Source organism: Coregonus lavaretus (genome assembly GCF_964263955.1).
Source record: "Coregonus lavaretus genome assembly, chromosome: 29".
In the NCBI taxonomy this organism is placed as follows: Eukaryota; Metazoa; Chordata; class Actinopteri; order Salmoniformes; family Salmonidae; genus Coregonus; species Coregonus lavaretus.
Window position 1 is genome coordinate 11,762,515 of NC_140016.1, and position 21,709 is coordinate 11,784,223.

Genomic DNA, 21,709 nt, shown 5'->3' on the forward strand with positions numbered 1-21,709 from the left:
CTGAAAAACATCCCCACAGCATGATGCTGCCACCACCATGCTTCACCGTAGGGATGGTGCCAGGTTTCCTCCAGATGTGACGCTTGGCATTCAGGCCAAAGAGTTCAATCTTGGTTTCATCAGACCAGAGAATCTTGTTTCTCATGGTCTGAGAGTCTCCAAGCGGGCTGTCATGTGCCTTTTACTGAGGAGTGGCTTCCGTCTGGCCACTCTACTATAAAAGGCCTGATTGGTGGAGTGCTGCAGAGATGGTTGTCCTTCTGGAAGGTTCTCCCATCCTCCACAGAGGATTCTTGGTCACCTCCCTGACCAAGGCCCTTTGCCCCCGATTGCTCAGTTTGGTTGGGCGGCCAGCTCTAGGAAGAGTCTTGGTGGTTCCAAGGCCATTGTGTTCTTGGGGACCTTCAATGCTGCAGAATTTTTTTGTTACCCTTCCCCAGATCTGTGCCTCGACACAATGCTTTCTCGGAGCGCTACGGACAATTCCGTGGCTTGGTTTTTGCTCTGACATGCACTGTCAACTGTTGGACCTTATATAGACAGGTGTGTGCCTGTCTAAATAATTTCCAATCAATTGAATTTACCACAAATGGACTCCAATCAAGTTGTAGAAACATCTCAAGGGTGATCAATGGAAACAGGATGCACCTGAGCTCAATTTCGAGTCTCATAGGAAAGGGTCTGAATACTTACGTAAATAAGGTATTTCTGTTTTGTATTTTTTTAAATAAATTTGCTACAATTTCTAAAAACCTGTTTTAGCATTGTCATTAAGTGGTAGTGTGTGTAGATCGATGAGGAAAAAGTTTTATTTAATCAATTTTAGAAGGCTGTAACGTAAAATAATGTGGATAAAGGGAAGGGGTCTGAATACTTTCCGAATGCACTGTGTACATCGAGGCTACTATTCTGCGAAAATAAACTTAATGAATAACCATATTGCAAATGAAAGTGGTATAGATTGCAACAACATGTGATAGACAATTTAAATATCATTAAAAAACAAAAGAACCTTACACCTGTTTCTTTGGTTAAAATAACAACTTCCAAATAATACGACGTTAGTCTACTCTCCCTACCACATTTCTTTCCAATTCAGACATAGTTTCTTCAATAAAGTACAATATGCCAGAGTAGGCTTACTGGAGTAATTACTGTAGTCCTGTAGGAACATATAAAGGTTCACTATTAAGTGTTACCACGTTGTTCTACAAATAAATAAATAATCTCTGCCATCCACACAACATAGGAAATGTTACTCTTCACTACCAGCCTAACCATGAACAAGCTCATCACGCACAGACAATCACGTAGAGACAATCACATAGAGACAATCACGTAGAGACAATCACGTAGAGACAATCACATAGACAATCACGTAGAGACAATCACGTAGACAAATCTGTATGCTATTTTTATGTTGTTTTGTTTTTTTAAGCGATTATATATATATATATATTTTTAAACAATTATAATATAATTTGTGCAACTTTAAATAACTTTATTAGAATACAATCATATGATAAAAATAACACAATCATAATTTAGTTTCAAATGTCAAATGTGTAGCCTACAGTTCAGGAATACTTCCTTCCCCTCTTGATAAGAAATGGCCACCGGCTTTATTATTAAGACAAGTAAAATCATTAATGTATACATAAATTGGAAGCAAAAAATGTATCCTACACCATGATTTTTCCATTCTTAAAATGTGTAGGGTAGGCTACATTGCCATAGTAGATTTGCCGTGGTAAACAAGGAAAATAAATAATTTATATCAGTTATACAGAATGATTGTCAAATTGATAAATCGCCCTTAGTCTCCTCAAATTGCAGGATTAAATTGTTCCGATGATATTGATTTTAGCGCGTATTTCTGGTTTAACGAGAGATCAGCTGCCGATAATGTAGTGGCCATCAATGGTTGCAATTGTAATTTTCTAGAAGTCAGGCATGCGCCCAATGACAGTGGGGATTTGTTATTATACTCTAATTGACTTAGTAACACATTTGACTTTTGGCCCACTGTGTCTGCTGAGTAAGGCTTACTTTAGTGCTTTGGTGTAGTCCTTGGCATGGTTGTACTCCTCTCCCATCTGCACCACTGGAGACAGACAGACAATCAACTTTGATAAGTACATGTAGACGTACACAAAAGTGATGCTTATGGTAACAATATGCTCCAAATGCACTGTCCCCCTTCAGCCCAGGGCAGAACTCACTCAGGTGGCTCTTCATCCGAGGACACTTGTATTTCTTGAACTGAGCTACAGCGTTGCTGAGCAGAGCAATGATCAGCTCCTGAAATACAGCAAACAGAACAATCAGAGACTCTCTCCCACACACACACACACACACACACTCACAGACAGACAGACACACACACACACACACTCTTTGCTTGGAAAAGGCATATGGAATAGGGATAGTGTGGCGTTCAAGACCACCTAAAGCGAGACCGATTCAAGACCGGAGGGGGGCTAGACAGAGTCAAGACAAAGACATGAGGGATCTAGACAGAGTCAAGACCAAGACCGGAGGGGGGATAGACAGAGTCAAGACCAAGACCGGAGGGGGGCTAGACAGAGTCAAGACCAAGACCGGAGGGGGGCTAGACAGAGTCAAGACAAAGACATGAGGGATCTAGACAGAGTCAAGACCAAGACCGGAGGGGGGCTAGACAGAGTCAAGACCAAGACAGGAGGGGGGCTAGACAGAGTCAAGACAAAGACAGGAGGGGGGCTAGACAGAGTCAAGACCAAGACCGGAGGGGGGCTAGACAGAGTCAAGACCAAGACCGGAGGGGGGGCGAGACCGAGTCAAGACCAAGACTGGAGGGGGGCTAGACCGAGTCAAGACCAAGACAGGAGGGGGGGCGAGACCGAGTCAAGACCAAGACTGGAGGGGGGCTAGACAGAGTCAAGACCAAGACAGGAGGGGTGGCTAGACAGAGTCAAGACCAAGACAGGAGGGGTGGCTAGACAGAGTCAAGACCAAGACAGGAGGGGCGAGACCGAGTCGAGTTTTTACTCCACTGGTCTCTGAAAGCAATTACGGGTCCTCATTGTCCGAGACTGAGTCAAGACAGAGTAAAAATGTATCCGACACCAAGACAAGACCGAATCATTCAATATGTGGTCTCAAGACAGAGTACTACAGCACTGAATAAGGATAATATGATTGGCTGGTAAGAGAGATCTTATCATAATGGCATATGGGTAAGTCATTCAGGGCTAGTGAAGTATTAAGCTATATATCAAATAAATGTATGGAACTTCGCATCAATCTGAGGAAGCAGCAGCAAATTGCTTAGAGTAGCTTTTGGCATAATAAACCAAGTTAAACCAAGAATCAGTATTTTGCTTGGCTTAATAATCCTATGATAATTTCTTAATTTCCTCCTTTTTCAACCATGCCATAATTGAAGAAAACTTTGGTGCGGTTCTCATGGTATTCTTCCTAAAAGTGAATCATATTACCAGATACTGCCCTACATCACTAGTGAAGCGTGCCACAAGACTGAACCTTCTGTTTACTGCATAGAAACTGGCCCTGCAAATGAATGTCCACTGAACAAAACATGTTTCAGACCTGGCAATATGGTAACGCTGTTAATATATATTTATTCCTCACTGTTCATGGAGCAAACCAGTCATTTCAGTTCTTAATGTTGCAGTATCATCCAAATCACATCCAAATCCAGAATTCAATTTTGTGCTGCTTAGTGGTTTTATTCATTGTCATACACCATAAAACTTAACCTCCTTTGACATGGGAACCTGGCATGGCCTTCTTCCACAAAAGTCAGTGTATTTACCATGAGGGTTAGAACTTTCTATCGTTAACCTACTGTAGGTCTACACTCATGTACCGTGCAAGCCCTACGCTGTGTAGCAATGTGTAGCCTTCAGGCACTGAGAGAGGCTTCAGTTTGTAGAACATGAGAATGGCTGTGCCGTGCTGAGTGAATGAGTGAATGAGTGATTGAGTGAATGTGGACTAACGGAGTGGGGAACATCCTTCTCCTTCATTTGCAGTGCCAGGATCCCTCCTTTCTCCTTCTCCATGTGTGGGGGATCAATACCTGCAAATACAACAGAAGACATATTTCAATAAATATTTAGAAACTGAGAGACTGATCAGGAGAGCATTCTTGGTTTCAACGCCTGAACATCATATCTGTACACACAAGTCTAAACACATAAAAGCTACTTTTAGTGCTGAAAGATCAGTGTTGAGGTGGGCATACTCACTCTGGTGGCCTTGCCTCCAGGCTCTCTGCCCATAGAAGTCCAGAGCTCCGCTGGATGTCTCTAGGTGGTCTGGGGAGGGGGAACTCACACTGGCCTGTGGAGGGGGAACACAACATGTGATAACTGTCATGGTGGGGATACCATGAGGGGGCATAGAGGCTTTCTGACACTATTGTAATGCTGTGTGTAAGCTAGAATGATTGCACTGCATGAAGAATCTACGATGCAGACATCAACAAAAATATTAGCCCATATCAATACCATACATTACAAATGATATACTCATATGTTGAGATTCCATCTGAGATTTCCCCCAGTGTTTTACCCAAAAGGCTCAGACTTTTCTGTTTCCATCTACGTGGGCTAGCACCCGTGTCTCACTGGGCCATGGCTCCGGAGGACCTACTCTCACTTGGGGACAAAGCCAGGCCACTGGTACTTTCAGCTGTCATTTACATAACAATGGCTAACTGTGAACTATAACATCTTCTCACAAAACTACTGTCTTGATGATGCAGAGGTTCTGCTCACCCTAAGTCTTTAGTGTCACACTCCTGATGGACACACAATTACACATTAACATAAAACCCTTGCGGCACACCGGTGTGGTGGAAGTGCAGCAATAGTGTTTCTATATACATATATTGTTCCCCTCTTAAGCTTCTGCAGTCTTGTGAAAGACAGCTGTCTCAGTCACACATGCATTGCCGTACCTCATGGGCACACAGGTGAGTTGCTTGCTGCTTTCGTTCCTGGGCATAGTAGGCAGCCTGCTGGTAGTAGAAGCCAGGGTTCTGAGTCTGGATGGCCGTCAGACCCAGCTTGATCGCCTCATCAAACAGGTCACCAAAAGACTGGAACCTGGGAGTGAGGAAATGGGTGGAGATGGGTTATTACCAAGGATGGCTTCAGGGAAGAAAGGTAGGGAAGGGGGTATTGACTTCTTACTGCTTGGACATCCAGGCTGTGTGCTCAAATGCCAGCTCTGCACTGCCAATCTTCTTCTTGCACAGATCAATATGCTTCCTGAACTGAGCAATGGCATCCAAAGGTGTGTTGTGTTGGAAGCATAGTCGACAGATCTGAAAACAGAAAAGAGGTTCTGTTACACATGTAACCCAACAGGGTATACAGCAAAGTCTATATGTTGGGAGCACAATGTCTGCATTACAGTTCAAAATGATCTAAAAGCACCTTGTAGTTTATGAATCCAGCCATGGCCTTTATCTCCAGCATGTTGGTCTCGTGGGTTCTCAGCTCATGTACAAGGCTGTAGGCAGTCCTGTAGTACCTGCATCACAGACAGTACTAATGATGTGACAAGACAGACGGTACTAATGATGTGACAAGACAGACGGTACTAATGATGTGACAAGACAGACGGTACTAATGATGTGACAAGACAGACGGTACTAATGATGTGACAAGACAGACGGTACTAATGATGTGACAAGACAGACGGTACTAATGATGTGACAAGACAGACGGTACTAATGATGTGACAAGACAGACGGTACCAATGATGTGACAAGACAGACGGTACTACTGATGTGACAAGACAGACAGTACTACTGATGTGACAAGACAGACGGTACTACTGATGTGACAAGACAGACAATACTAATGATGTGACAAGACAGACGGTACCAATGATGTGACAAGACAGACGGTACTACTGATGTGACAAGACAGACAGTACTACTGATGTGACAAGACAGACGGTACTACTGATGTGACAAGACAGACAATACTAATGATGTGACAAGACAGACGGTACCAATGATGTGACAAGACAGACGGTACTACTGATGTGACAAGACAGACAGTACTACTGATGTGACAAGACAGACGGTACTACTGATGTGACAAGACAGACAGTACTACTGATGTGACAAGACAGACAAAACTAATGATGTGACAAGACAGACAGTACTAATGATGTGACAAGACAGACAGTACTACTGATGTGACAAGACAGTACTAGAGCTGCGTCGTAAGACTGATCATATGCACGACACGAGCCAGTTGAGCTAGGTTGGACTTACTTTAGTGAATTCTGTGTGTCTTGCTTGAGCTCACTGAAGAATGCAATCTTAAACTGGTGTCTCACAAACAGCAACTGCAACAACAACAACATGCACCAGTTGATGACACTGCCGTGAAATAACCAGCATTAGCTTAGCTGCAAATTAAGTCATTAAAATAATAATTACATGGAGAGACTTGGAGGAGTTAGCGATTAACATAGTGGTGGTGGAGATCATAGGGAACCAGGAAAACATACACAATATGTCTGTCATGTCTCACCTGATGGGTTGTTTTGTTGAGGAACTCTTTGTGGGATTTGACCCTCCTAATCTCTGTGTAGTAGTAGGTCTGTGCATGCTCATAGAACGCATTTTCCAGCCTGCAGTGGCATCCAACCAATAAGTACATAACACATACTTGGGAGGCTTTGTGATAAGGCAAACATACATGTAATGTAAATATATTAGGAGATGATGGTGTCAACACGGCTATCAGTCATTTGGCTCAGGGCATTTGAGCTGATCTCGGCTCCCACCAAGATGAATGACTTACCTGATGATGTAGCCCACCAGGTGATCAGTGTGAGGGAGGACGAAGAGAGACTTCCCAGACAGGTCACAGGCATTGCACAGGGAAGCAGCCCTCTCTGAAGCCACCAGGTCCTCACCTAGGCACAGACGGCAGCAGCACAAATTCAGTCAGAGTCAAAGTATGCAGCCTAAACATACATTGCGTGACATAATACAATCCCTACAGTCCTGACATGGTTGTCAGTCGTACAGATGTAATATTGTGGCTATGTTGATCATAAAACCTAACACTACAATCAACATCTATTCTCTGTAGAACTGTAGATGAAATTACCTGGAGGAAGAGGGGTTTTCTTCTGAATTAAGACAACTGCAACCTTGGTGTTTCTTCCTTGAAGGCTTGTTCTGTGAATGACATGACATATTCATGATATACATTGCTTCAACTCAACAAACCACCACTATACAGTTGAAGTCGGAAGTTTACATACACTTGGGTTGGAGTCATTAAAACTCGTTTTTCAACCACTCCACAAATTTCTTGTTAACAAACTATCGTTTTGGCAAGTCGGTTAGGACATCTACTTTGTGCATGACACAAGTAATTTTTCCAACAATTGTTTACAGACAGATTATTTCATTTATAATTCACTGTATCACAATTCCAGTGGGTCAGAAGTTACATACACTAAGTTGACTGTGCCTTTAAAGAGCTTGGAAAATTCCAGAAAATGATGTCATGGCTTTAGAAGCTTCTGATAGGCTAATTGACATAATTTGAGTCAATTGGAGGTGTACTTGTGGATGTATTTCAAGGCCTACCTTCAAACTCAGTGCCTCTTTGCTTGACATCATAGGAAAATCAAAAGAAATCAGCCAAGACCTCAGGGGGGAGAAAAAAAACAATAAAAAAAAGAAAGAAAAAAAAACAATTGTTGACCTCCACAAGTCTGGTTCATCCTTGGGAGCAATTTCCAAATGCCTGAAGGTACCACGTTCATCGGTACAAACAATAGTATGTAAGTATAAACCCCATGGGACCACGCAGCCGTCATACCGCTCAGGAAGGAGACGCATTCTGTCTCCTAGAGATGAACGTACTTTGGTGCAAAAAGTGCAAATAAATCCCAGAACAACAGCAAAGGACCTTGTGAAGATTCTGGAGGAAACAGGTACAAACGTATCTATATCCACAGTAAAACTAGTCCTATATCGACATAACCTGAAAGGCCACTCAGCAAGGAAGAAGCCACTGCTCCAAAACCGCCATAAAAAAGCCAGACTACGGTTTGCAACTGCGCATGGGGACAAATATTGTACTTTTTGGAGAAAAGTCCTCTGATCTGATTAAACAAAAATATAACTGTTTGGCCATAATGACCATCATTATGTTTGGAGGAAAAAGGGGAAGGCTTGCAAGCCGAAGAACACCATTCCAACCGTGAAGCACGGGGGTGGCCGCATCATGCTGTGGGGGTGCTTTGCTGCAGGAGGGACTGGTGCACTTCACAAATTAGATGGCATCATGAGGAAGGAAAATTATGTGGATATATTGAAGCAACATCTCAAGACATCAGTCAGGAAGTTAAAGCTTGGTCGCAAATGGCTCTTCCAAATGGACAATGACCCCAAGCATACTTCCAAAGTTGTGGCAAAATGGCTTAAGGACAACAAAGTCAAGGTATTGGAGTGGCCATCACAAAGCCCTGACCTCAATCCTATAGACAATTTGTGGGCAGAACTGAAAAAGCGTGTGCGAGCAAGGAGGCCTACAAACCTGACTCAGTTACACCAGCTCTGTCAGGAGGAATGGGCCAAATTCACCCAACTTACTGTGGGAAGCTTGTGGAAGGCTACCGGAAACGTTTGACCCAAGTTAAACAATTTAAAGGCAATGCTACCAAATACTAATTGAGTGTATGTAAACTTCTGACCCACAGGGAATGTGATGAAAGAAATAAAAGCTGAAATAATTCACTCTATTTTTATTCTGACATTTCACATTCTTAAAATAAAGTGGTGATCCTAACTGACCTAAGACCAGGGAATTTTTACTAGGATTAAATGTCAGGAATTGTGAAACTGTTTAAATGTATTTGGCTAAGGTGTATGTAAACTTCCGAGTTCAACTGTAGATCTTCATGTACGACCAGTGCAGAGGAGTTGTACTACAGTACCTGACAATCTCTACTTTAGTGGCACACTCTGACTGCTTCTCCTTCCAGACTGCATCATCCCAGTCCAGCTCATAGAACAGTACCAGCAAGGCAGGCACCAGGTTCAGGTGCTTGTTCATCCATCCTGTCTTCAAGATCCCTTTGGGGATGTACCACTCATAGGAGGTTCTCTGAGAAAACAAAAACAGGGTCGTATTCACTTATAGGCATGACACATACAGGTTGAAACGGGGAGGTAGCCTCGTCTACTATCTGAATGCTTGTTTCTGTTGTTTTCCGTTGCACACCGTTTTGTAACTGTTTTGCTACCGTTGTGCTTTAGTGCCTACGACCCAAATGTTTGTGTATGAGAACAAATTATGTAAGTGGGTAAACAGGGCAACCTCATCAAGCAGCACTTACTTTGGTCCTACACTTTGGGTATTCATGGTCTCCTGGAAGGACCTTGAATGAGATGGGCACCCTGTCGGCCCTCCTGTTGGCACAGAAGGCATCCCAGATTGCCCTATGGATGGCGTTGTAAGTTACATCCAGCCCGGTCAGGGCCACAAAGGCCATGGGCCGGCAGCACAGCTCCGGGGGCAGGTCCCATTGGGTCGGACTCATCATGATTTGAGGCTGCTGCAATCTGAACGTGGAGCAGACAACACAAACTGTTTACAACTGTAGATAGCTATGTACGTCTGCAATGACAGGTGCACAACATAGGTTTGTATGAGAAAATAAAAAAATGTTTTACTTCAACAAGACATTGTACAACTGGCAGCAACAAGCAGAATTGCGAGTACATTGTGAAAAGAATACTAAAACAGTAAAAACACAATAAACAAAAGACATGTGAGTCATACAACAGGTCACAAGTATTGACAGTTGTTACAGCTGATGACTGCCCTACAAATACAATCACACAGTTGTGATTAATGAGCTTACAATGGCTGTACTATTAGCTAGCTAGCTGGGCATAACAACAATCACCAGAGCCAATTCAGAAAGAAAGAGGCAATCAAATTGGATTGCATTGGCTCGTGGAAATAGCTGGCTACATTCACGTTGACACATTCATGTTATGATCAATTGTCGACGTGCACACAGTGACAGAAATGGTAGTTTGTAGTAAAGGCGATTAGCAAGCTAGCTACTTACCAAGCCAGCTGACGCTAACTAGCAAGGCAACTCAAGTAAGCTAACTGGCTGAGCGTTTCAGACCAACTGAAAAAAATAAAGTGCTTAGTCTTGGCTTAGCTACATAAGTAACATTTCCCACTATATGTCGAATTCAGAATGTACCCGAGTCAGCAAACAGTAACGTTAGCAAAGCCAACTAGCTAGCTAGTGACTAGTAGCTTCCTGTCTCCTGATGCCTTCTGTTGACATATAACGTTAGCTAGCTAGTGAACACAAACCCAGGCAGAATATTGAGTGCTACCGCTACCTGCTGGACAATCAACAACAGTTCATGCCACTCCTCAATGTATCCAATAGGTCAAGTCACACCCAATGACCATGACATTTCTGGACATCAAAATCTATAATTAGTTTTATTATCCAACAGTTTAAAAAAGTTGATTTTGAATCAGTAAACTCTGTATCACTAGCGTATACATGTATTTTTTGTCACTATTCCAGGTCAAAAGGTGGCAGCAATCTCAAAAGTGACTAATCCAAAGGGCATTTACAAACACCACAGAAAAAGAAATAGCTACATCCGTTTTACAATTCGCATGGAACGCTGGGACGTGCGGAGCCCAGCGGTAGTTGAATTCGCCCTCTACGCTAAACATACAATTCCAAGACTGAGTTGTCAGCGAAAGGCCATCACACACCGTTTCAATTTGAGGTATAATCTCTTCTTTCTACAACGCTTTTTTTTGTTGTCTCGTGATTACCTTAGGCGTGACGTCGGCATACAACAATTAATTTAATTGTAAGACCTGTCAGTCAGGCGAAGTTCACATTTAACGTTGGGCGCGTTCGAGCGGTTCACTTTTGTCAAATCGGTGACCATCGTTGGTCATAGCCTTTCAAAGTGTGTTGTATTATTTAATCATTGTCCGACTTGCGACTACATGAACTTGACAAAAATCATGTGATCAAAGGTCATGAAGTTTAGACTGCAAGTTGCTCTAAGTGTTCTTTACCAACTTCATCCTGCAGCCATCGCCTGCATTGTGGGAGGCGCGATTGTCAACCAATCATTAGGGTGTTTTTGTTTGACCACGCGTACGTGACCAAAGACATGACTGGAACAGGAACCATATTTGCCGCGATTCATGTAAAGAATGGATATGAATGTTATTTTTGAGGCTACTATACACACGAATTATTATTTTTTTGACTGAGTTTGTGAGATGGGGGTTGGAGCCATGTTTATTTCGACATTATAAAGATTGCATTTATAAACAATTGCAACACTACCATGTTGATCTGAGCCTTGTTGTATAACCACATTTGTGTCCGGCTGTCGCAGAGCTCACTCCTTGACTTTCGTCTAAAACGTTGGGGGTTATGAAATAACGGAGCCCCATTCATTTTGAAGTTAGTGGGCGGGGCGGACGTTGGGCTATGCAAACATGGCCAAAGGAGTGTGAACAGGGCTGGACCAAAGTTGGGGGAACTGACATTTTGTCTCGCATTTCGGAACATCGCGATGCTATTGATCAATCGAAGCTCACTATAGTTTCTAGCCCCTACTGGATTGACTATTGAATCCTAGCACTATCTAGCCTGCTTGTTAGCACCAACATGAAGGCGACGCTAGGATGGCAATCCGAATTTATACGTACGAAGGATCTCAGCCACTCTTAAACGCGCCTGTCGTCACCTGTTGTGCACTCTCCGCGGGGTTCACGAAAGCTGGTGTTTCCTGTTTTCAGGGATAAATGTTTATGTATGACATCTAAATGCAATCTAATGGGCTTATTTTCTGGCTTATCATTCAGATGAGAGATCCTTGTCAATGGGTGTAAGCCGGCTGGATGTTCTTTACAGAAAGCTTCTCCTCACCAAGCTTTTCATCCAAGGTTGGGGAAAGCCTGATGATCTGAAAAGGTAGCCTACAATATCCCCACTGTCATATAGGGCATGGCAATCACTAAGTCAATTTTCACCTCATTCTTATTTTTTTGGCAGTGTATATTTAACCACCCTTCATATTTCCACAGAATATTTGAGTTACGGAAAATCGTTGGCGATAGAGAGAAGTGTAAGGAACTGGTACCTAAGGACTATCCCGTGTTTATTGACAAGGTACCCCTCCCTCACTTCAATCTGATAGAGCTTTTGTTCAGCCTAAAGTCTTAACAAACGCTTACTGTACCTTTCAATTTTTTTTCATTGCCATTGACTCAACCTGTTTTATAGTGAAACATCATGCAGTTCTATGTTTTTTTGCTATTGTTTTTAGGTAGAAGATCAGTCTGACTGCAAAATCCACAATGGGTATTTCATATCTCCCCTGGAACACATTGTCCCCGGTATCTTGCCATCCGAGTCCGTCAAAGCCAGGTAATGGAAATAGTACTGTCACTAAATGATTAGTCAAATTATGCAGATTGCCATATAGTAATAATAGACAATGTCTCCTATGACTTGGAAAAATCTATGATTGATTTGATCTTACTTCTGAGTTTTCATTTCATGCAGCTTTTTTTGTTAAAGCTGGAATCCGCAGCGGTGAAACTGACACGTCCGTTTGCGATATTACAACAAAGATGTTACTTCAAACAACGAACACAATTTTTCCCCCTCTGACATCATTGCATGTGCAATAGAAATGCAGAGTATGTACTATTACTATGATTTTTTTTTTTAACCACGATGCAAGATGCTACTCTGACCCGTAACAAAATAATTACATATACAGCACCAGTCAAAAGTTTGGACACACCTACTTATTGAAGGGTTTTTCTTTATTTTGACTATTTCTTACATTGTAGAATAATAGTGAAGAAATCAAAACTATGAAATAACACATATGGAATCATGTAGGAAGCTTTAAAGGGTTAATCAAATCAAAATATATTTATATTTGATAATCTTCAAATAGCCACCCTTTGCCTTGATGACAGCTTTGCACACTCTTGGCATTCTGTCAACCAGCTTCACCTGGAATGCTTTTCCAACAGTCTTGAAGGAGTTCCCACATATGCTGAGCACTTGTTGGCTGCTTTTCCTTCACTCTGCAGTCCGACTCATCCCAAACCATCTCAACTGGGTTGAGGTCGGGGGATTGTGGAGGCCAGGTCATCTGATGCAGCACTCCATCACTCTCCTTCTTGGTAAAATAGCCCTTACACAGCCTGGAGGTGTGTTGGGTCATTGTCCTGTTGAAAAACAACTGATAGTCCCACTAAGCCCAAACCAGATGGGATGGCGTATCGCTGTGGTAGCCATGCTGGTTAAGTGTGCCTTGAATTCTAAATAAATCACAGACAGTGTCACCAGCAAAGCACCCCCACACCATAACACCACCTCCTCCATGCTTTATGGTGGGAAATACACATGCAGAGATAATCCGTTCACCCACACCGCGTCTCAAAGACACGGCGGTTGGAACCCAAAATCTCCAATTTGGACTCCAGACCAAAGGACACATTTCCACTGGTCTAATGTCCATTGCTTGTGTTTCTTGGCCCAAGCAGATCTCTTCTTCTTATTGGTGTCCTTTAGTAGTGGTTTCTTTGCAGTAATTCGACCATGAAGGCCTGATTCACACAGTCCCCTCTGAACAGTTGATGTTGAGATGTGTCTGTTACTTGAACTCTGTGATGCATTTATTTGGGCTGCAATTTCTGAGGCTGGTATCTCTAATGAACGTATCCTCTGCAGCAGAGGTAACTCTGGGTCTTCCATTCCTGTCGCGGTCCTCATGAGAGCCAGTTTCATCATAGCGCTTCATGCTTTTTGCGACTGCACTTGAAGAAACTTTAAAAGTTCTTGAAGTTTTCTGTATTGACTGACCTTCATGTCTTAAAGTAATGATGGACTGTCATTTCTCTTTGCTTATTTGAGCTGTTCTTTACATAATATGGACTTGATATTTTACCAAATAGGGCTATCTTCTGTATACCCCCCCTACCTTGTCACAACACAACTGATTGTCTCAAACGCATTAAGGAAATAAATTCCATAAATTAACTTCAGAAGGCACACCGGTTAATTGATTTGCATTCCAGGTGACTACCTCATGAAGCTGGTTGAGAGAATGCCAAGTGTGCAAAGCTGTCATCAAGGCAAGGGGTGGCTATTTGAAGAATCTCAAATATATTTGTTTAACACTTTTTTGGTTACTACATGATTCCATGTGTGTTATTTCATAGTTTTGATTTCTTCACTATTATTATTACAATGTAGAAAATAATAAAAATAAAGAAAAACCCTTGAATGAGTAATGTCCAAACTTTTTACTGGTAGTTATATATACACAGTTGAAGTTGGGAGTTTACTTACAGTGGGGAGAACAAGTATTTGATACACTGCCGATTTTGCAGGTTTTCCTACTTACAAAGCATGTAGAGGTCTGTAATTTTTATCATAGGTACACTTCAACTGTGAGAGATGGTATCTAAAACAAAAATCCAGAAAATCACATTGTATGATTTTTAAGTAATTAATTTGCATTATATTGCATGACATAATTATTTTTTCGATACATCAGCAGAACTTTTTATTTGGTACAGAAACCTTTGTTTGCAATTACATAGATCATACATTTCCTGTAGGTCTTGACCAGGTTTGCACACACTGCAGCAGGGATTTTGGCCCACTCCTCCATGCAGACCTTCTCCAGATCCTTCAGGTTTCGGGGCTGTCGCTGGGCAATACGGACTTTCAGCTCCCTCCAAAGATTTTCTATTGGGTTCAGGTCTGGAGACTGGCTAGGCTACTCCAGGACCTTGAGATGCTTCTTACGGAGCCACTCCTTAGTTGCCCTGGCTGTGTGTTTCGGGTCGTTGTCATGCTGGAAGACCCAGCCACGACCCATCTTCAATGCTCTTACTGAGGGAAGGAGGTTGTTGGCCAAGATCTCGCGATACATGGCCCCATCCATCCTCCCCTCAATACGGTGCAGTCGTCCTGTCCCCTTTGCAGAAAAGCATCCCCAAAGAATGATGTTTCCACCTCCATGCTTCACGGTTGGGATGGTGTTCTTGGGGTTGTACTCATCCTTCTTCTTCCTCCCAACATGGCGAGTGGAGTTTAGACCAAAAAGCTCTACATGACCTTCTCCCATTCCTCCTCTGGATCATCCAGATGGTCATTGGCAAACTTCAGACGGGCCTGGACATGCGCTGGCTTGAGCAGGGGGACCTTGCGTGCGCTGCAGGATTTTAATCCATGACGGCGGAGTGTGTTACTAATGGTTTTCTTTCAGACTGTGGTCCCAGCTCTCTTCAGGTCATTGACCAGGTCCTGCCGTGTAGTTCTGGGCTGATCCCTCACCTTCCTCATGATCATTGATGCCCCACGAGGTGAGATCTTGCATGGAGCCCCAGACCGAGGGTGATTGACCGTCATCTTGAACTGCTTCCATTTTCGAATAATTGCACCAACAGTTGTTGCCTTCTCACCAAGCTGCTTGCCTATTGTCCTGTAGCCCATCCCAGCCTTGCCTTGGTCTACAATTTTATCCGTGATGTCCTTACACAGCTCTCTGGTCTTGGCCATTGTGGAGAGGTTGGAGTCTGTTTGATTGAGTGTGTGGACAGGTGTCTTTTATACAGGTAACGAGTTCAAACAGGTGCAGTTAATACAGGTAATGAGTGGAGAACAGGAGGGCTTCTTAAAGAAAAACTAACAGGTCTGTGAGAGCCGGAATTCTTACTGGTTGGTAGGTGATCAAATACATATGTCATGCAATAAAAAGCAAATTTATTACTTAAATCATACAATGTGATTTACTGGATTTTTGTTTTAGATTCCGTCTCTCACAGTTGAAGTGTACCTATGATAAAAATTACAGACCTCTACATGCTTTGTAAGTAGGAAAACCTGCAAAATCGGCAGTGTATCAAATACTTGTTCTCCCCACTGTAGGTTGGAGTCATTAAAACTCGTTTTTCAACCACTCCACAAATGTCTTGTTAACAAACTCGTTTTGGCAAGTCGGTTAAGTAATTTTTCCAACAATTGTTTATAGACAGATTATTTCACTTATAATTCACTGTATCACAATTCCAGTGGGTCAGAAGTTTACATACACTAAGTTGAATGTGCCTTTAAACAGCTTGGAAAATTCCAGAAAATGATGTCATGGCTTTAGAAGCTTCTGATAGGCTAATTGACATCATTTGAGTCAATTGGAGGTGTACCTGTGGATGTATTTCAAGGCCTACCATCAAACTCAGTGCCTCTGCTTGACATCATGGGAAAATCAAAAGAAATCAGCCAAGACCTCAGAATTTTTTTTGTAGACCTCCACAAGTCTGGTTCATCCTTGGGAGCAATTTCCAAACGCCTGAAGGTACCACATTCATCTGTACAAACAATAGTACGCAAGTATAAACACCATGGGACCACGCAGCCGTCATACCGCTCAGGAAGGAGATGCATTCTGTCTCCTAGAGATGAATGTACTTTGGTGCAAAAAGTGCAAATAAATCCCAGAACAACAGCAAAGGACCTTGTGAAGATGCTGGAGGAAACCGGTGCAAAAGTATCTATATCCATAGTTAAACGAGTCCTATATCGACATAACCTGAAAGGCTGTTCAGCAAGGAAGAAGCCACTGCTCCAAAACCACCATAAAAAAGCCAGACTACGGTTTGCAAATGCACATGGGGACAAAGATTGTACTTTTTGGAGAAATGTTCCCTGGTCTGATGAAACAAAAATATAACTGTTTGGCCATAATGACCATCATTATGTTTGGAGGAAAAAGGGGGACGCTTGCAAGCCGAAGAACACCATCCCAACCTTGAAGCACAGGGGTGGCAGCATCATGCTGTGGGGGTGCTTTGCTGCAGGAGGGACTGGTGCACTTCACAAAATAGATGGCATCATGAGGAAGGAAAATTATGTGGATACATTGAAGAAACATCTCAAGACATCAGTCAGGAAGTTAAATCTTGGTCGCAAATGGCTCTTCCAAATGGACAATGACCCCAAGCATACTTCCAAAGTTGTGGCAAAATGGCTTAAAGACAACAAAGTCAAGGTGTAGTCCCGTGTAGCTCAGTTGGTAGAGCATGGCGTTTGCAACGCCAGGGTTGTAGAAAATGTGTGGGCAGACCTGAAAAAGCGTGTGCGAGCAAGGAGGCCTACAAACCTGACTCAGTTACACCAGCTCTGTCAGGAGGAATGGGCCAAATTCACCCAACTTATTGTAGGAAGCTTGTGGAAGGCTACCCGTAACGTTTGACCCAAGTTAAACAATTTAAAGGCAATGCTACCAAATACTAGTTGAGTGTATGTAAACTTCTGACCCACTGGGAATGTGATGAAAGAAATAAAAGCTGAAATAAATAATTGTCTCCACTATTATTCTGACATTTCACTTTTTTTAAATAAAGTGGTGATCCTAACTGACCTAAGGGAATTTTTACTAGAATTAAATGTCAGGAATTGTGAAAGACAAATACATTTAAATTCAGTTTAAGGTGTATGTCAACTTCTGACTTCAACTGTGTCTATGTGTGTATGTATGTATGTATGTATATATATATATATATAACAAATGGCGACCAGTGGCACTGTTTCACGTTATGCGGATCTCAGCTTTAAGTAAAGTAAGAAGCCTTGTCTGAGGTAGAACAGCCCATAGGGCAGTTTTTCCTCCGAACAGGATGCTATCGCAGGGCCTCACTCCAAATCCATCTCTTTAATGCTAACTGCCTAGCAGAGAGGCGTTGGGTCCCATTTTTAGTGTTTGTTATGACTCAACTTTCCAATCTCAAAGCAGACACTAATCACAAGGCCTGTTTTTTTGTGTTTTAAGGTTCCAGTTTATAGTTCCAAAGAAGTGGAGAAAGCACAAGCCAGTATGCATTCACTTGGCTGGGACTGGCGATCATGTAAGTTACATTAGCTACTACACTGTTCATAATATTCTTTGCACTAACAGGGTAGCTACATTTGTCAATCAAATGGAATAGCTTCCCCTGATCAACTGCACAAACCAGGTATCAACTTTCTTTATGATGCACAACCTCTCATAGAAAATGTCTTTATGGCTTTATTATCAGTTCTTCTGGAAGCGGCGGACCCTCATGGCCAGACCCATGATAAAGGAGGCAGGAATGGCATCACTTCTCCTGGAAAACCCTTATTATATCCTTTTAATTAGAGAAATTGTAAAATAAGTATTTAAGTATTCATATACTCTTTACATTGTAAATTGTTTTAAATATTATTATTCCAATTCCTTAACTGCGACGTGTACATGGCTACCGGAAACCAAAAGAACAAGTGTAAGTCATCCCCATAACCTTCTGTCGTCGTTTTTTTTCTCTCTCACAACTTCTACAATTATTCGAGAGTCATGGCATTGTTGTTATGATTTGTGCTTTATGCTCTGTGCTTTGTCTAGTCGTTCTAGCCTGAGGAATGTGTCAGACCTCTTTGTGATGGGAGCAGCGCTCATCCTGGAGTCTGCAGTGCTGCTACACTGGCTGGAGAGGGAGGACTACTGGCCCCTCGGCATGACTGGTATCTCAATGGGAGGGCATGTGAGTACACACCACACAGTCAATCACTTTATTACCAAAAGTAGACATATCAGTGTAAGTGAATTCCTAAAAGAGATAGAACAATCAATGGAAGCTCTCATCTTCTCACAGATGGCATCATTAGCTGTAACCAATTGGCCAAAGCCCATACCGCTGATTCCCTGTCTCTCCTGGACCACCGCTTCCAATGTTTTTACCACAGTAAGCATTCCTTTATCCATTTCAAATTTACAAAGCACATTTCTCATGCTGGCAAGTCTTTAATTTCCGGTTTTAAAAACTAAAAGCAAATCAGAAAACTGCCTAAATTTGTTAAGCGCTGTACTCTGATGAAATACATACTTTGTGTTTTACAGGGTGTTTTGAGCAAAGCTGTGAACTGGAGGGAACTGGAGAAGCAGTATGCAATGCACTCAGTGTACGAACAGGAAATCATCAGACTGTTGGAGTACTGTGGGGTATACCTTAAAATTCCATACCATAATGTTAGGCCTACATATTGTACTATATCGTACCATCTGTTTTATAGGTTGAGATGATGTTGTCAATTCAATCAATCCTTTTTACAGCAGTTGTCATAAATTGCTTTACAGATTGGTTCATTATTTAATAATTGGTACATTATTAGTGCGGTCAGTTGGTTCATAATTGACAAGACAACCTTTAATTTCAGGTTGATTCCTTCAAGATGGGTCAGGAGTTTCTAAAGAGCTCACTTGACACGCTTTCTGGTCTGAATCTCTCCACGGAACTTCTGGGTCTGCATGCCCCCGAGAGGGACCGCATGGGGCTGCACACCACTGCCCTGCGCTCCCGGGCTGGGGAAGTAGCTGATGGACAGGACCAATTGATTGGACAGCATCACGATCATAGGCTGGACCAGATGCTTTCCTCTGTGAGCAGCGGCGGACCTCGTGCGAACAGGCAGCACACCAACATCAGCCAGGGCGGTGGTAGTGGGTGGCAACGCCAGTCCCTCCATACTGAGTCTCTGGACTTTATGAAGGGTGTCATGGATGAGTGCACACACATCGCCAACTTCTCAGGTGAGAATTGACAGATTCTTATAGAGCTGGGACCCAAAAAATGCTGCAGCTGTGCAGTATAAAGATAACTTAAGCCTTGCTATCTTTGTTTTCCAGTGCCGGTGGATCCCAGTCTGATCATTGTGATACAGGCAAAGGAAGATGCTTATATTCCACGCACAGGTGTGCGCAGTCTACAAGAGATCTGGCCGGGCTGTGAGGTGCGGTATCTCAACGGGGGCCACATCAGCGCCTACCTCTTCAAACAGGGACTTTTTCGGTGAGTAAATGGTTTCACAATTTCACAAAGAGCCAGATGCCCATTGTCTTCTTTTTATAATATTCTGAATTACTTATTTGGTATGTTTGTCTTACAGGCAAGCCATCTATGATGCCTACGACCGATACCTTAAAAAGTATTCCAATACCTAGCCACTAAAACAGAAACTCATCCTCACAGGAAAAGGATGCCATTTTCTAATTTGTAAATAATTTCAAAGTATGCAGTAGAATTTGAGGACATCAAATAGTCAAACAAATCATGAAGGATACATTTGTAGCATGTTATCCATACACTTACAATGTGGTGCTACTGAAATGACAGATTTATGTAAAAAATTGAAAATATTGTTTATATGGATAAATGGGTATAGATATTTCTTTCTAAAGCTCACACATGATCCCACATTTGCCAATTCCACACTTTGTGCTCCTCAACCCATTTTTATCCATGATGTTGCCTTCACCAATTATTCTAGGACTAAAGGCTGTGATCAAGAGGTGCCTCACTTTATCTTAAAATGTTAATATCTTTCCCCAAACCTCTCCTGCCCCACATTGAATTATTCTCAATATTTCTGATCCTGCCCTGCTCTAACATGTTATACACCTGTTACTTCTTACAAAAGTTTAGATGGGGGATATTGTACACTGTAGGTTAACTCCAACCCTAATCTACCACACATGATTCTAATAATTAGCTGGTTGATAAGTTGAATAAGGTTAGTTACAACTGGGGTTGGAGCGAAAACCTACAGGAGGGTAGCTCTCCAGGAACAGGGTTGGAGTGAACCTACAGGATAGTAGCTCTTCAGGAACAGGGTTGGAAAGCCCTTTGTCAGAGTATTGGAGTAAACCAGTGTTAATAGTATAATATAGTCAATGGTAAATAGTCTAATCCCTCATAAACCAAATGTATTTTATAATTGTCACACATTTTCCTTAACAGTGTTTTACTACTCCAGTGGACCTTCTGTTTTCAACTCTGAAATAAAAAGGAATTGATACTGAGATTGACCTGTCTGTTTTTCATTCAGGTGTGTTACATCTACAAAAACATTTTTCATCTGCAGAAATCTAAGTAACATAACTCAAATCAGGAATGCAACTCAAGTGTTTACATGCTCATTCATATGCAGTACACAATGCATATTATGACGCCACAGTTGACCTTATTATTACGAATATGAAAGTTCTGTTTACGTCATATACATTGTTTGTGATGAATTTGTTGTACGTATCCAATAGGCAAAGTGCACAGATAAAATAAAATCCATCCCGTTTGGGCCAGATGAGCAAAATGAATGGTATCTGTACAGTTCTGTAATGATCGTTCTGATACTGTAATGAACAGTATCTAGAGCCATACAGAACTCTGACATTCGGGCCAGAAGGAATCAGATGACCTCACAACTGGGACAGACAACATTTCTGGGGGTAGAATTTCTGATGTGATGACTTCACAATAGGGCCACATATAGAATCTGATGTGATGGCAACAGAATAGGACCAGATGGAATCTGGTCTAATGACTCTGGGGTCAGGCACAATCTGTAGCAGATAAAGTCATGTAGCAATAAGAGTACATCCCTGTAATTTACAGTAACACAATTATATCTGTGTTCTTGTTTCAAACCTTCAAAAATAATTAATATAAAATTCCTCTACTATATATTCTGTTTTCCTGTCATTCATAGTCTTAAGGAATGGTACAATAGGACACCATAGTCTTATGTAATTATCGACAGGGAC

The 21,709-nt window shown here is 42.1% G+C and overlaps 2 protein-coding genes across 3 annotated transcripts in view; one reads left to right on the forward strand and one right to left on the reverse strand.

The window, feature by feature from the left end:
* Positions 1-10,943, reverse strand: part of trappc11 (trafficking protein particle complex subunit 11) — a 23,624-nt gene extending 12,681 nt beyond the window's left edge. Inside the window, exons 1-14 of one of the 2 annotated variants that reach the window (XM_084147319.1) lie at positions 10,875-10,943; positions 9,391-9,616; positions 8,989-9,158; positions 7,146-7,216; positions 6,834-6,948; positions 6,561-6,660; positions 6,299-6,372; positions 5,448-5,544; positions 5,202-5,335; positions 4,967-5,114; positions 4,254-4,347; positions 4,005-4,084; positions 2,223-2,301; positions 2,050-2,104 (exon numbers count right to left, since the gene is read on the reverse strand). In XM_084147319.1, coding sequence (XP_084003445.1) covers positions 2,050-2,104; positions 2,223-2,301; positions 4,005-4,084; positions 4,254-4,347; positions 4,967-5,114; positions 5,202-5,335; positions 5,448-5,544; positions 6,299-6,372; positions 6,561-6,660; positions 6,834-6,948; positions 7,146-7,216; positions 8,989-9,158; positions 9,391-9,616; positions 10,875-10,894 — 1,463 coding nt within the window. In that variant the 5' untranslated portion in view covers positions 10,895-10,943. Of the gene's footprint in view, positions 1-2,049; positions 2,105-2,222; positions 2,302-4,004; positions 4,085-4,253; positions 4,348-4,966; positions 5,115-5,201; positions 5,336-5,447; positions 5,545-6,298; positions 6,373-6,560; positions 6,661-6,833; positions 6,949-7,145; positions 7,217-8,988; positions 9,159-9,390; positions 9,617-10,131; positions 10,354-10,874 lie in introns of those variants that run through there. The other variant, XM_084147320.1, reaches the window with a different exon arrangement.
* abhd18 (abhydrolase domain containing 18) lies at positions 10,701-20,970 on the forward strand. The gene is made up of 13 exons (XM_084147321.1): positions 10,701-10,825; positions 11,928-12,036; positions 12,150-12,234; positions 12,392-12,492; positions 17,924-17,999; positions 18,171-18,255; positions 18,368-18,395; positions 18,515-18,653; positions 18,765-18,854; positions 19,010-19,111; positions 19,327-19,699; positions 19,796-19,958; positions 20,056-20,970. Exons 2-13 carry the CDS (start codon positions 11,945-11,947, stop codon positions 20,108-20,110), a joined length of 1,389 nt encoding a protein of 462 aa, XP_084003447.1. The 5' UTR covers positions 10,701-10,825; positions 11,928-11,944; the 3' UTR covers positions 20,111-20,970.
* The last annotated feature ends 739 nt before the right edge of the window (positions 20,971-21,709 follow it).

Coding starts and splice junctions, on each gene's coding strand:
- abhd18 (XM_084147321.1), top strand. CDS start 11,945: ATGGGTGTAAGCCGGCTGGATGTTCTTTACAGAAAGCTTCTCCTCACC. Junction 12,235..12,391: donor ATCCCGTGTTTATTGACAAG/GTACCCCTCCCT, acceptor TATTGTTTTTAG/GTAGAAGATCAGTCTGACTG. Junction 12,493..17,923: donor TCCGAGTCCGTCAAAGCCAG/GTAATGGAAATA, acceptor TTGTGTTTTAAG/GTTCCAGTTTATAGTTCCAA.